General features: G+C 39.8%; 1 protein-coding gene and 2 pseudogenes across 1 annotated transcript; all 3 read right to left on the bottom strand.

Annotated features, from left to right (window-relative positions):
• Window positions 1-6,059: 6,059 nt before the first annotated feature.
• Window positions 6,060-7,022, bottom strand: LOC109465067 (annotated as a pseudogene).
• Window positions 7,023-7,205: 183 nt separating this feature from the next.
• Window positions 7,206-7,849, bottom strand: LOC109465066 (annotated as a pseudogene).
• A 520-nt stretch (window positions 7,850-8,369) lies between these two features.
• LOC109465065 (leucine-rich repeat-containing protein 15-like) lies at window positions 8,370-9,356 on the bottom strand. Its single transcript, XM_019762208.1, has one exon. It carries the CDS (start codon window positions 9,354-9,356, stop codon window positions 8,370-8,372), a length of 987 nt encoding a protein of 328 aa, XP_019617767.1.
• Window positions 9,357-14,357: the final 5,001 nt, after the last annotated feature.

The raw sequence follows: 14,357 nt of genomic DNA, 5'->3' as shown, positions 1-14,357 counted from the left end.
ATGACATGTCTCCAAAACTCGTTCAAACCTGGAAACATGGAGAGTCAAACATACCCCATTTACGGCTCAAAATGACTGTCACGGTTGTCCCGAAAATCGTGTTTTAGGGATTTTTGAAAAATGGCCTCAATTTTGAATTATGGGTAATTTAGTGAGAAAAATGTCAAAAAATGTCATTTTTTCACCAATATGTCGACAAAAACTAGACTTAAAATCAGAAATTAAAAAATCCCTAAAACACGATTTTTAATCATATTCCTAGTCTGCGAAAAATATAAATATCGGGGATCTGGGGTAATATACGTAGCCAGGTTTGAACGAGGTATGCCTAAAAACGTGACATGACTTGTGCCGAGAAACCCGAAAATAATCGTCTTTCTGAGCGAAATTTCAAAAAAATCAATGATTAAACATAAAAAGCTAACATTTAAAGGATATTAAGACGATAATTTTATTTTAATTTGACGAAATTTACCCCTAAATATTATTTGTTTATTTTCAAATATTTTACGGGTAGTCCAAAACAGGCCAAAATAGCGTCTTGTAACCCGATACCTTTTCGAACGTGCATAGCAATGGGAAAGAATGCCGTAGTGACAGACCGCCGTGAACGGTATCAAACTACAGCAAGTAAAAGGGACTGAATATTTTTGGTGTATTTGCTTGGGCTAATTTGTGTTGGAACTTCCACGAGAACTAGCACCCTGAACAGGCATGGCCTTACGTTAACAACAGCCTCCAGATTCGCCGTCAGCCGCCAAATGCCCTTCCCCACGACACCCCAGATGGTAGAAGTGGATGGATAAAGTAAGTAAGTACTCCCACGTGGACTACATCTGTGCCAAATCCTGTTCCTCAGATGACTCAAGCACTTTCACCTTGACATTAAAGATGTTGTCACCGTGTACACTTCAAATATTCATCCGATTACGTTGTATAGACAGCTTTGAAACTATTGTTTAAACTCTTTCAAAACGTTTCCCCATGTCACACATAACAAAATAGAAATGAAATAAAGGCCATTTGCATAATTTGTAAGGGCATGTTAAAATGAAATATCGCCAATGGATATGAACTTCACACGTAAATATTGCAATTTACTAGATTATGTTAATTACAACCTCATCTACATAATTAACATTTACATAAACTCAAATGCATTTATTTGAATCCTTGTTGTTTTTAGCGCATCTGTACTAATTTCGTATATGTGTGTGTGTTTTTGTGTGTGCATGTGCGTATGTGTGTGTGTTTGTGCATGTGTGTGTGTGTGTGTTTGTGCGTGCGTGTGTCTCTGCGTGTCTGTGTCTATCTATATGAATCTATACTTCTATGTTCCTCCCCCTCTTTCTCCCTTTTTCTTCTTCTCTCTCTTTTTCGGTTCGTTAAATTCACACTGAAATACCGCATATCGAAGGTAGGTATATGTATGTAGAGGGACGTGGAATGAACACCACTGATGACGGTACGTATTAGTGTTCCAGATTTATTAATTATAAATCACTCCACCCTTTGTCACCACAAACAAGCACGTCGGCAGAACGTACTGCCTCCACTTCCAACTTTCTCGGCCAGAACACTTTTTGCTACTACAACAGAAGCAAATTACTCTTTCTTCGTCCATGCTACATCTCTCAGAAGAATGTTGCACACTAAAAGCATCTTTCCTAGAACTACGTTACTATGAAACGAGATTCCTTTTGAGTTCATCCCAAATAGGTACAGCTTTGTTGGTAGGTATAAGCCTTGTTTTGAGATGGAAATTGAAGTAGATAGAAAAAAACTGCGTGAAACCCAGTTTTTTTTTACGTTTTTCGTTGGATGTTAGGTCATCGTTGAATTTTGTCTGTTGCAGACAACACTTGTGTGTAAAAAATAGACGGTGTGTCATTCTTAAAATTGAAAAACACGACCTGTAATGAGACGTTTTTGCTTGCTATGCACAATACTTAACGGGTTTCAGGCAGGCGCAGTACCTTTTTTTCTTTTAGCCGTTTACCTTAGAACGCAGCCAATTATTTAAGATTGTCAAAAAGTTAAAATGCATTTACTCATTTTCAATCGTCTATTGACCAAATGACCGTAGTGCAGATAAAGATTTAAGATATATCTGTTGCACAAATAATAACGTCTTTGCATACTTGAAAATACAAGATAAGGCCACACTAATTTAATTAGTTGGTTCTCGGATTTTCTTCAGAAAAAATATGAGGCGACAGGGCTAAAAAATAATCCAGACACGATCCAGACACCTTATTATAGCCTCAAATGCTACGATAGGAGCCATGAAGTCAACACAAAAGGCTGGGTCAATATTTAAACTATGAATTTTGAACTTTTAATCACACTACTGCATTAATCATTATGGCAAAAACTGTAACAACTTCCAAGAATAGGCCTTTCCTCAACTGTTGGGGGCAAAATATTGGCATTTTTTAGTTAACTCCGAACCAGAATAATTTTTTGCTAATCAGAAAAAATGAAAAGGGCGAATCCGATATCCAACAAATTAAATTTATCTGGCCTAAGTCAACTTTCCAACATTCAGCATTGGTAAATATAAAATGTATACATGTAGCGCTACGCAAAAGCGACGCCTAGCGACAAAACCAAACTTAGCAGAGCAAATTATCTTAGCGTCGACAAGTGGAGATTAACGTTGTACAAAAAGTTTTAAAACTATTCTTTAAACGCTTACAAAACATTTCTCCATGTCACACCTAGCCGAATATGTCCTCAAAAACACTGGCCAACTTTACCCAACTTCCATTCGATTTGTATAGAAGATGATGCGTATACAGATAATAACACACTACTCGGATTCCTCAATACAATAAAATGAAATGAATACTGAAAGAAAATTACAAAATGCAACTTTAACATCATCACTAAGGATGAATTACAGAAATAGTTGTAACAGCTATTACGACACTAGAATTAAGTAAAATTTACATTCATTTTGAAAACGCATTCAGCCTGGTGCCTTTGTAAAACATTATTAGCCTTTTACAGTGCATCGCTCTGCTACTAGTTTTAACTTAGATGGTCGTTATATAAGTAACACAGCAAGTGTCAGAAAATGCTTTCCCTGTTTTGGTAGGGAAATTATTAGTACGAAAAATCAGTAACTCTTACTACACAGTGTGGATTCACTGTGGTGGATTGTTTGTTCCATCTAACATATTAACCTTTGTACAATTGGTATTCACGGTGGTAAAATCTGGGCTGCAAAGTTTTCACATTTCATAGAATCCGAACTGTGTTCGAATCGAACCCGCGTTTCATTTCAGGATCACCTGCGGTCATTTAACATAAAACGGCAAAACAAGCCCTTATGCCTGAGTGACTCGCAACAGATTAAAAAACAACACTTTTCTATGGATATAAACAGTTTTCAGGACAGTACATGTCCGCTATCATTTTTTTGTGGACATGTAACATGTAGCGAAGCTACTGTCCTATCCTTGGGTGACCTTGAATACTGTAATGCACACTTTCGGGCGACATGACATGTCTGCAAAACTCGTTTAAAACTGGAAGCATGGAGAGTCAAACATACCCCATTTACGGCTCAAAATGACTGCCACGGTTGTCCCGAAAATTGCGTTTGAGAGATTTTTGAAAATGGCCTCAGTTTTTAATTATTGGTAATTTAGGGAGAAAAATGCAACTTTTTCACCAATTTGTCGACAAAAACTTAAAATCAGAAATAAAAAAAAAATTCCTAAAACACGATTTTTTAATCTTATTCCTAGTTATCGAAAAATATAAAAATCGGGGATCTGGGGTAATACACGTAGCCAGGTGTGACGATGTTTGCCTGAAAGCAGGACATGATTTGTACTTAAAAAGCCGAAAATAATCGTTTTTCTGAGCGAAATTTAAAACAAAATCAGTGATTTAATATTGAAAGCTAACATTACAAGGACACTAAGACGATAATTTCATTTTCATTTGACGAAATTTACCACTAAATACTATTTGTTTTACGGGTAATCCAAAACAGGCCAAAATTGCGTCTCGTAACCCGATACCTTTTCGAACAAGCCTAGCAATGGGAAAGAATGTCGTAATGACAGACCGCCTTGACTATTACAAAATAAGTAATGAGATGCTCATATGCAAACCGGTTAGGGTATCTTTTCCTAAATAGTAAGGCCCCAAACAACAAATGTGGCGGATAGACAAGCAACCTTTGAATTAAAAAAAATGATTTTTAGAGATTTGAAAAGAAAATCAGATCCACTACTATATGGTTAGAATCATTATCTTTACTTAAGGCCATTTGTTTATACGGATGATATTTCGGCCGTTTCAAAAAAAAAGTTTTCAACCATAATGTAAATCGTACAAAATAGCTGCAAATTAAGAAAATTATACCGTTGAAAAAGAAAATATCAGAAAACAATACCAACGGCGTAGAATGCCAAAAGAAAACAAAACAAGACGAAAATGTACATAAATGAATTTGAAGAATAGACTTTTCGTCATACCATACTCTGTGTCAATTGTTTAGCCTCATGATCACGTAAATTTCATGTTGAAAGTAACCCTTTTTTGCCAAACAATTTTGGGCTTCCCAGAGGATATAATCCATATAATCATGGGATAAGTAGCTTTAAAGCTGAGACCTCAAAATGATTAGAACTTGACACTTCAGCGGAACTCGATATCCTGTAATCAGGTCATGCTATGGTCAAGAACCTGGACAACAGGTTGACGGATCGCGGTTTGGTACGTAAGAAGATCAAATTATGCTTGACATAATTAGATGACAATTATAAAAGTAATGATCTAACTTGCAAATTCTTTGCATCTGCATTCTAAAAAAATATGCAAATGTACATGCCCAAATCATGGTGTTTTAAACTCTGCCCTGTTTCAAATTTACCTCAAATGCAGTCGACCCTGTGCTATAAGCCAGATTTGAATGATGCATAAAACGATTCAATTATGACATGTTCCCTGCCCTGCTCTGTCTGATCATAACCACTGGCAATTATAGTAGCTGTGGTGTTTGTGTTGGATTCTGCAGTGGCCCGTAAGTACGGCCCTGCGTGTCTGCGCGAATACCTTCTACGTCTGCGCGAATACCTTCCACGTCTGCGCGAATACCTTCCTTGTCTGCGCGAGTACCTTCCACGTCTGCACAGAAAAAAAACTTCCTCGTCTGCGCGGAAAGAAAGCTACCTCGTCTGCACGGAAGAATATGTGTCACACCCTGCCTTGTTGAAGAATGGACGGTCCCCTATTATAGGTCAAGGGCCACACCGCCTAAAAACAATTTGATTCCCGTCTTTTTCAGGGGTTTTGTTGTGTCTGTTCCGTAATAAAATCAATTTTATTCATTCATGAAAAAGACCCTATCAACGTGTTTAAAATCAGTTATTGCAATAGTAACGTATTTGTTTACTTAACTTTAAAAAAGCACGCTGTTGGACGTACATGTAGTGCAACGTCCTTGTTGTCCACCCAAGTTGGTTCACTGGAACCGTAGATCTACTAGAAGTTAGATTTGACGTAATTTCCGTTGGCAGGAGGGCAGCAAACCCGGCAATGCAAGTTTTTCCCCAACTTTAGATTACGGGCTTTCTGAATACAAAAAATAATTTATATTCCACATGCACTATTCAGAATGTTCAAATACTAAAAACTGTCCAAAAACAAATTTGAAATTAAAGTAAAACGTGTCATCGAACAGGAACACAATTTGTCCAATATTGCAATAAACGATTTTAAACACGTTTTTTTCATAAATAAATAAATGTGATTTTATTACGGGACAGACATAACAAAACCCCTCAAAAAAGACGGGAATCAAATTGTTTTTAGGTGGTGTGAACCTTGACCTATAATAGGGGACCGTCCATTCTTCAACAAGGCAGGGTGTGACACATATTCTTCCGTGCAGACAAGGTAGCTTTCTGTCAGCGCAGACGAGAAAGTTTTTTCTGTGCAGACGTGGAAGGTATTCGCGCAGACGAGGAAGGTATTCGCGCAGACGAGGAAGGTATTCGCGCAGACGAGGAAGGTATTCGCGCAGGCACGCAGGGCTGTACTTACGGGCCACCGTAGGATTCAGTGATGGTCTGACATTGACCTTGGTTTGTATAACCACTGGCGATTACAGTAGCTGTGGTGTTTGTGTTAGATTCGGTAATGGTCTAGGACTGACCCTGGCCTGTCTGATCATGACCACTGGTCATTGCTGTATCTGTTGTCTTTGTGTTGGATTCAGGGATGGTCTGAGACTGACCCTGACCTGTTTGATCATATCCACTGGCCATTACAGTAGCTGTGGTGTTTGTGCACGTGTTGGTTTCAGTAATGGTCTAAAAATGACCTTGGTTTGTATAACCACTGGCGATTACAGTAGCTGTGGTGTTTGTGTTAGATTCGGTAATGGTCTAGGATTGACCCTGGCCTATCTGATCATGACCACTGGTCATTGCTGTATCTGTTGTGTTTGTGTTGGATTCAGTGATGGTCTGAGACTGACCTTGGTTTGTATAACCACTGGCGATTACAGTAGCTGTGGTGCTTGTGTTATATTCAACAACTGACCGAGACTACATGTAGCCTTGTCCTGTCTGATTATAACAACTGGTCATTACAGTAGCTGTAGTGTTTGTGTTTGATTCAGTAATGGTCTGGGACTGACCCTGGCCTGTCTGATCATGACTACTGGTCATTGCTGTATCTGTTGCTTTTTTGTTGGATTCAGTGATGGTCTGAGACTGACCCTGACCTGTCTAATCATGACCACTGGCTATTACAGTAGCTGTGGTGTTTGTGCACGTGTTGGTTTCAGTAATGGTCTGAAACTGACCTTGGTTTGTATAACCACTGGCGATTACAGTAGCTGTGGTGTTTGTGTTATATTCAACAACTGACCGAGACTACATGTAGCCTTGTCCTGTCTGATTATAACAACTGGTCATTACAGTAGCTGTGGTGTTTGTGTTAGATTCGGTAATGGTCTAGGACTGACCCCGGCCTGTCTGATCATGACCACTGGTCATTGCTGTATCTGTTGTGTTTGTGTTGGATTCAGTGATGGTCTGAAACTGACCTTGGTTTGTATAACCACTGGCGATTACAGTAGCTGTGGTGCTTGTGTTATATTCATCAACTGACCGAAACTAGCCCTGTCCTGTCTGATTATAACCACTGGTCATTACAGTAGCTGTGGTGTTTGTGTTTGATTACATAATGGTCTGGGACTGACCCTGGCCTGTCTGATCATGACCACTGGTCATTGCTGTATCTGTTGTGTTTTGTGTTTAGATTCAGTGATGGTCTGACCCTGACCTGTCTAATCATGACCACTAGCCATTACAGTAGCTGTGGTGTTTGTGTTGGATTCAGTGATGGTCTGGGACTGACCCTGACCTGTCTGATCATAACCACTGGTCATTACAGTAGCTGTGGTGTTTGTGTTGGATTCAGTGATGGCCTGGGACTGACCCTGACCTGTCTGATCATAACCACTGGTCATTACAGTAGCTGTGGTGTTTGTGTTGGATTCAGTGATGGCCTGGGACTGACCCTGACCTATCTGATCATAACCACTGGTCATTACAGTAGCTGTGGTGTTTGTGTTGGATTCCATAATGGTCTGGGACTGACCCTGACCTGTCTGATCATAACCACTGGTCATTACAGTAGCTGTGGTGTTTGTGTTGGATTCAGTGATTGTCTGAGGCTGACTCTGATCTGTATAAGCATTAATCATTATAGTAGTTGTGGTGTTTGTGTCGGATTCAGTGAAGGACTGACGCTGGCTCTGCCCTATCTTAGAATCATCGTTGTCAACATCTTCGTACTTGGGACCATGATTATTGGTCATTATTGTATCTGTGGCGTTTGTGTCAGTGATAGTCTGAGACTGAATTTGACCTGCTTGATCATGACAACTAGTTACTTCCGTTGATATCACGTCATTTGCAGGTGTTCCCACACTTTCATACATAGGGTTTGGATTGAAGGCTGCTAGTACTTGAGCCTGTGATAGATTTTCAATGCATTGACTTATTTGAGTCTGATCCTGCCTTGTTTGATCATGCCCACTGGTTCTGCTACTAACACCAATGGGATGCAGCCCTAAAGGAGGAATTCTGGTCTTTATCTTGTACCACACTGTAAGGATGATGATGCCAGTCAGGACAAGACCAGGTAATGAACCACAGGAAACGCCAATGAGAACGGACAGGGTGTTACTGGGAACAGATTTCGGTTTGTTTGGAGTTGTAAGGGGAGAAGTTTGTGTTGGTTTGTCTGACGTTATTGTACGGGGGGAAGTTAGTGTCGATATGGTTGGCTCTTCACATATTAATTCTTCAGGATTGACATCTGTAAGCTTCTGCCCCTTAACTTTGTCGGGTTTGGGTACATACTATCTGCTCGTTGAACGCAAGGTTTAGCCTGAAGGGAGTCATCCTACAGTCACACTGCCAGGGGTTCCCATCGATTTTTATGGTAATTATAGATATGAACAGACCAAGGCCTGACAGGGGGATGGACGACATGTTGTTGTTCTGTAGGTCCAAAGTTTGGAATAACGGCACATTTTCAAATGCACCAGAATGGATGTTAGTTATCTGGTTGTGGGACAAGTTCAACAGTTGGAGCTGTGGTAGGTTTGCAAATGTCTCAGATTTAATCATTTTGATCTGATTGTAGTGAAGATGTAAATATTTGAGTTGGTGTAGGTTTGCAAATGCACCGGGTTGAATTACTTTTATCTGATTTTTCTGCAGTAACAAATATTCTACCCAGGGTAGATTTGCAAATTCACCAGCCTGAATCTTTGTTATCTGGTTGTCATGTAAGGACAGGTGTTGTAGGCGTGGTACATTAGCAAATGCACCAGGCTGAACCATTGTTATTACGTTGAGACACAGTATCAACCTTTCTAGCACGGGCAGATTTACAAATGTACCAGCCTCAATCTTTGTTATCTTGTTGTTTTCCAGGTTAAGCTTTTGTAGTTTGGGTACGTTTGCAAAAGTACCCGCCTGAATCTTTGTTATCTGGTTGTTTTCAAGGCGCAGCTCTTCTAGGCGGGGTACATTCGCAAATGCACCAGGCTGAATTTTTGTTATCTTGTTGGAAACAAGCAACAACTTTTCTAGCTTGGGTAGGTTATTAAATATACCAGATGGAATCATTTTTATATTGTTATGATTTAAATTCATAAACTCGATGGTTTTTTTGTTCTGATAGTTCTGGGGGATGCTTCTGAGACCATGTTTTCCAAAGGTACAGATTTTCAACCCACAGCCAGCTTCTTGCATGTTGGGTTCCTTCAGGATGATTAGAAGGAAAATCAACATGTGTCGCATCTTTCTTCCCATAGTGTCACGCCACCTATAGAGGAAAGGAAAAGGAAACCCCTCGTGATTAGTACAAACCACACCAAAACCCAAATGATTTTCAGGAATAAATACAAAAACAGAGCCCCAGCTGAAAATCTTTTCTCCTCCAATGAAACGTCGAGGTTAGACATCCAGGTAATAAGATATGCCATAACAGTAATGCTCAAGCAACTGGATACGATTTTGTAAACAGATAGATGTTTCAGGTAGCATCCATTGCCTTTCGTCCGTGACACTAAGCGGCGCGTCTTGTCTTGTTTGCCGTGAGCCCATGTGCATAGATCGGGTGAGTTTGTTTGTTAATCTCAAACCCAAGTGTTCGTGGCTGTAGATGATCTATATGGTAGTAAAGCTAGAATGATCGGCATAGCCTTTGTGGGACGGTAATTGTGACATGATAAACATAACTTTGCATTTGTCTCCGGCCTGTAGTCGCCAGTGTTGTAATCACTCTGATACGGTCCATGTTTTAACCTGCCTGTAACAGTGCAAAAGGTGTCATCTGCTCTCCTCACAGGCTGCGCAGTTGGAAGGCAGGTCATTGCCTTCGTCATGGTTTCGGCTTGGGCTTTGTGGAGGCGTTTGTGTGTGTGTGTGTGTCTGCGTGTCTGTAAACACTATAGCTTGAGAATGCTTTAATGGATTGACTTGATATTTGGTAGGTCAGTAGTCTTAATGGGACCTCGAAATGATTAGATTTTAGGCCCTGTAGTGGCTTCATATGGTACTGCAGCTGCACATCCGGTTTTGATACCTCATGACCTAGACATGCTAGGATCAATTTGAATGATAGGTAGATCTTGTTACTTGTAATCGGAATGAAGTGATGTGAGTTTGGGCCCCCTAGCGGCTACACTTGGAACTGTAGGTGCGTTTGATAATATTCAAAAGAGGATAACTCATGAACCGGTTGACGAATCGTGATTTTCAGTATGTAGGTAGATTTGGTTATGTTTAACAGGAATGTGCAACAATTATGGAAATATGGATGTAACAATTATGCAAATATGGATGGTATTTGAAAGTTAAGTGAAGGTGAACATCATTGAACCTAACTTATTCAAATAAGGACCTCATTTACATAATTTATAAAGAAATGCTAGAATGGCATTCTTTGTTGAGATAAAACTGCCTTTTGGTGGAGAATATAAACAACTTATATATTTCACGCAAATGAGGAATTTACTTCATTAGGTGATCGTTTACAAGTTTTTTCCTGAACTTTGGGCATGGGTAAAATATAGAATATTGGCTTGTAGTTGTTCATAAGAAATGCCTGTAGGACCTTTAGGAGCATGACGACTACCTTCTTTTTGGATTTGTGTCATATTTGGTCCCTTCTACCTTGGGGTTCCGGACTTGCCCGAGCGAGACATATATTGAACAGGTTTGTCAACCCTCAAACCATCGTATGGGGTCAGAACTGTGCCAGTTTGACATTCTTTGTCAAAAACGAAATTCCTTCTATGAGTTTGTATATATTTCTTATAACTTTTCATCCGTTTTATTGAGATTAGAACGTTGCTGATTGAGTTATCCTAGAAAGTTTATGGATGTTTTAGCGGGAGCAAAACTAACCCAACAATTTAATCTGGTGTTTTAACACATGTGAGTCTTTTGTTGTCATTTTTTCTTCCAGATAATATGTTTGCTTATGTTTTTTACTGCCATTTGAATAACCTCAACATTTTGGCTCAGAAAACTAAAAAAAGTGACCCTAGACCTATTTGGCTATGTACTTGGTGTCAGAGGTCATTGGCATGGCTGCCTAAAGGCATATTGCTTCAGGTGCATGAATTATGATAATGAGCAGATATTTTTACACCTTACTGTGTCAAATTGTCATTCATAGATTAAGGAAACTAGAAATACTTAAAAATCACAGAATCGAGTCACACATCTATATTCGTATGGCATTTTTCGGTCATTTTTGACCGCATACGGTAAGACTCGGCAGAAAACCTACTGTGGTTTGAGGGTTAAGGGTGCAGAGATGGTATCATCCATCCCCGTAGCATGCTAGCAGGTTAAGTAAAATGAAGTCTAGGCCGCAGGACTGTTGGGACTTTGAAGCTGAGAGGGTGCTGACGAACTTCACCCACTGTTACTTGTAGTGACTCCGGGAATTTTTCGGAAAGACGAGGCAAATGTAGGGAAAGAGTCCTCTCTGCCGGGTAGGTCGGTCTGCTGTACTGTAGCCTTATCTTTAGGAGTGTCGAGGATGTTGGTCCCCAGTTTCAGTGCTATTTTTTTATTTTTTTTATTTGCAAATTCAACAAGGACAATACAAGACAAGGTGGTGAGGTACTCTAGCTATAGCTAATTTTAGCCTCACCACCAAACATAGAATACAATTACAATACATAACAAAAAACAAAGAACAGCAAGTGGGTGGGATGGGTCGTTAAATAGTACAAAGAAATGTTTAGTAGGCTATATAATAAGTCTGTCGAGTACAAACCGTTTGGTGTCAACAATATAAGTTTGAGTGGTTAGCAAGATATTACAGTTTGTATCATAGTATAAATCAGGTAATCCTCTAAGTAAAATATCACATAACAATTGTTCAGACATATTGAAAACATCAAAATCAAAGCCTACCACATTCTGGAGATTGCTGAGTAGGGTGACTCTTTGTTGATTATATAAAGGGCAGTGTAAAAGAAAATGTATGACACTCTCACAACGAGACCCGCAGATACAAGCAGCACTAGGGGCTAAATTTCTTAAGAATAAGCTGTGGTTAAGACTACAGGTCCCGATGCGGAGACGCGTGAGTAATGCGCAGGTGTACCTGGGGCCGATGCTAAAATGTCGGTAAAAAGGGGAACGTACTGACTTTACTAAGTACTTCTTATACAATGAAAGATTCAGAGATCGAACAGCTACATCAAGACCATTCCAGTGATGCGTAGCATATGGAATGAAAGACTTTTTATACCTAGTTGTAAGACAAAGCGGTAGCCGTAAATTAGATTTATTACGAAGATCATACGAAGTCGAAAAAGAAACTTCGGGAGAGATCAGGTCCCTGAGATACTGACGGGTATGGCCATGGATTACTTTGTACATCATGATCAGTGAGTGAACATGGCGACGATCAGAGAGTCTCTCCCAGCCTAAATCAACAAGGAGTGAGGAGTAAGAAGACCCTCTGACAGCCCCTGAAACTGTAAGTGCACATTCATATTGGACTCGTTCTAATCGTTGAGAATCATACACAGTGCATCCATGCCATATTATGTCAGCATATTCGAGAAGAGGTCGAATAAAAGATTTAAAAATAACATCAAGTACAGTGCGTGGTAATCTAAATTTCAACTTGTTGAGAGTGGACACTCGTTTGGATACATTAGCAATCATATGTGAAATTTGAGTTTCCCAAGACATGGTGGAGGTAAGTATCATTCCTATATGCTTATGAACTTTAACAGATTTAATAACACAATTATCAAGTATAATGGGGGGATGGTCTGGAGAATTGGATTTCCTAGAAAAACACATCTCTTCAGTCTTTAGCGGATTAAGCTCCATAAGCCAGGTCGAAGACCAGCGTGATATCTTCCTAAGATCAGAATTAAGTCGATCAGCTGAAGAGTTGGGATTATCTACAATGTCCAGTAGGGAGCTATCATCATTCAGTGCTAGTTCGCCCGGAGAGGCTTGCCCTTGTAGCGTCTTAATGTGTATCCGCCTTTGAAGTCATCCAGGACTTCCCTGATGTAGGTTCCATTCGTTAAGGCGGTCACAATGTTTCTTTGGCTTATGCAGAGTGACCATGTGTCCGGTGTGTTCTTATGCTTTGCTTTGGCGTCGAGGCGATTTTTGTTTGCGAATCGCAATTGGCGTCGTGGCGATTCATGGTTTGAAAGTCATTTATGTAGAGACAAGATTGTAGGGAATATGTTGTTAACATATTGTAAGGAACAGAGTATGGCCAGGAATCCCAAACATTGCCCATTCAATCATGAAACAATTCACATTTTATGTAGTTTTTTTGAGGGTTTCACAAAGTGATTCAAAAATTTGATTGTCTGAACGGGAGAATTAAAAAAAAAAGAATGAAGTGCTTTTGATACTGAAGAGAGCTGAAGCATTTTCTTGAACAGAACAGAAGAAAAGGGCGGCACTTTTAGGGATAAAGGAAAGAGCTTTGGAGATCAAGAAAAGTACATTGCTTTCTTAGATTAGGAGTAGTGCAATGTTTTTGTATGAAGAGAGGTGCGGAGATTTTTTGGACAAAGACAAAAAAAGTGCTTTTTGAGAGGGTGCCGGTTTGGGCGTAAAAAATGGAAGTGCTGTTATTTTTTGGACAAAGAAAAATGTGGTGAGTGTTATATAGATAGACCATGGGCCAGGCAAATTTACTGGGAAATAGTGTTACGCCGCCCACAACAGGGACTACCTGACTCCCAAGGCGATAGCGGAGGGTGTCAGACAGTCCCCGATTGGGCGGGCAACGCTATTTACCAGTAAACGAGCCCAAGTACATGGTCTATCTAACTTAGATCATGGCCATATCCCCGAAGTTTCATTTCAAACTTGTTCAATTCTTTCTTGTGCAATTTCAGTTTTTCTTGTTTAATATCGGTTTTAATGCAGTATTTATTTTAGAGAAAGCTGGTCTGTTTGTGTCTCAATCCTATTGTCTCTTGGGTGATTAGTGTCACAGAGGGGGGGGGGGGGGAGGGGGGCTGGTTTCAGTTAAAACCCGAAAAGTGTAATACTAACTAAAAAGTGTGGTACTGATTTTAAAACTCAGTTTTAATACCACACTTTTTGGATAGTACCACACTGTTTGGATAGAACCACACTTTTTTGGATAGTACAACGCTTTTTTGTACTATGGGGACATTGACAACGAAAATAAAGGGCTCTCATTGGCTGATCATTAGGGGTAGTGTCCATGTTCTAATATTAAGAGAGTAAGGTAAAATCGACCTTATTACCTTACCCTGGGCAGAGGTTTGTAGGAGGCAT

Source organism: Branchiostoma belcheri, unplaced genomic scaffold, assembly GCF_001625305.1.
Source record: "Branchiostoma belcheri isolate BF01 breed outbred unplaced genomic scaffold, Haploidv18h27 scaffold147, whole genome shotgun sequence".
Lineage (NCBI taxonomy): Eukaryota > Metazoa > Chordata > Leptocardii > Amphioxiformes > Branchiostomatidae > Branchiostoma > Branchiostoma belcheri.
This window is presented reverse-complemented; position numbering and strand designations above follow the sequence as displayed.

What these genes read in the sequence shown, in the direction of transcription:
- LOC109465065 (XM_019762208.1), bottom strand. Translation starts at nt 9,356, where the DNA reads ATGGGAAGAAAGATGCGACACATGTTGATTTTCCTTCTAATCATCCTG.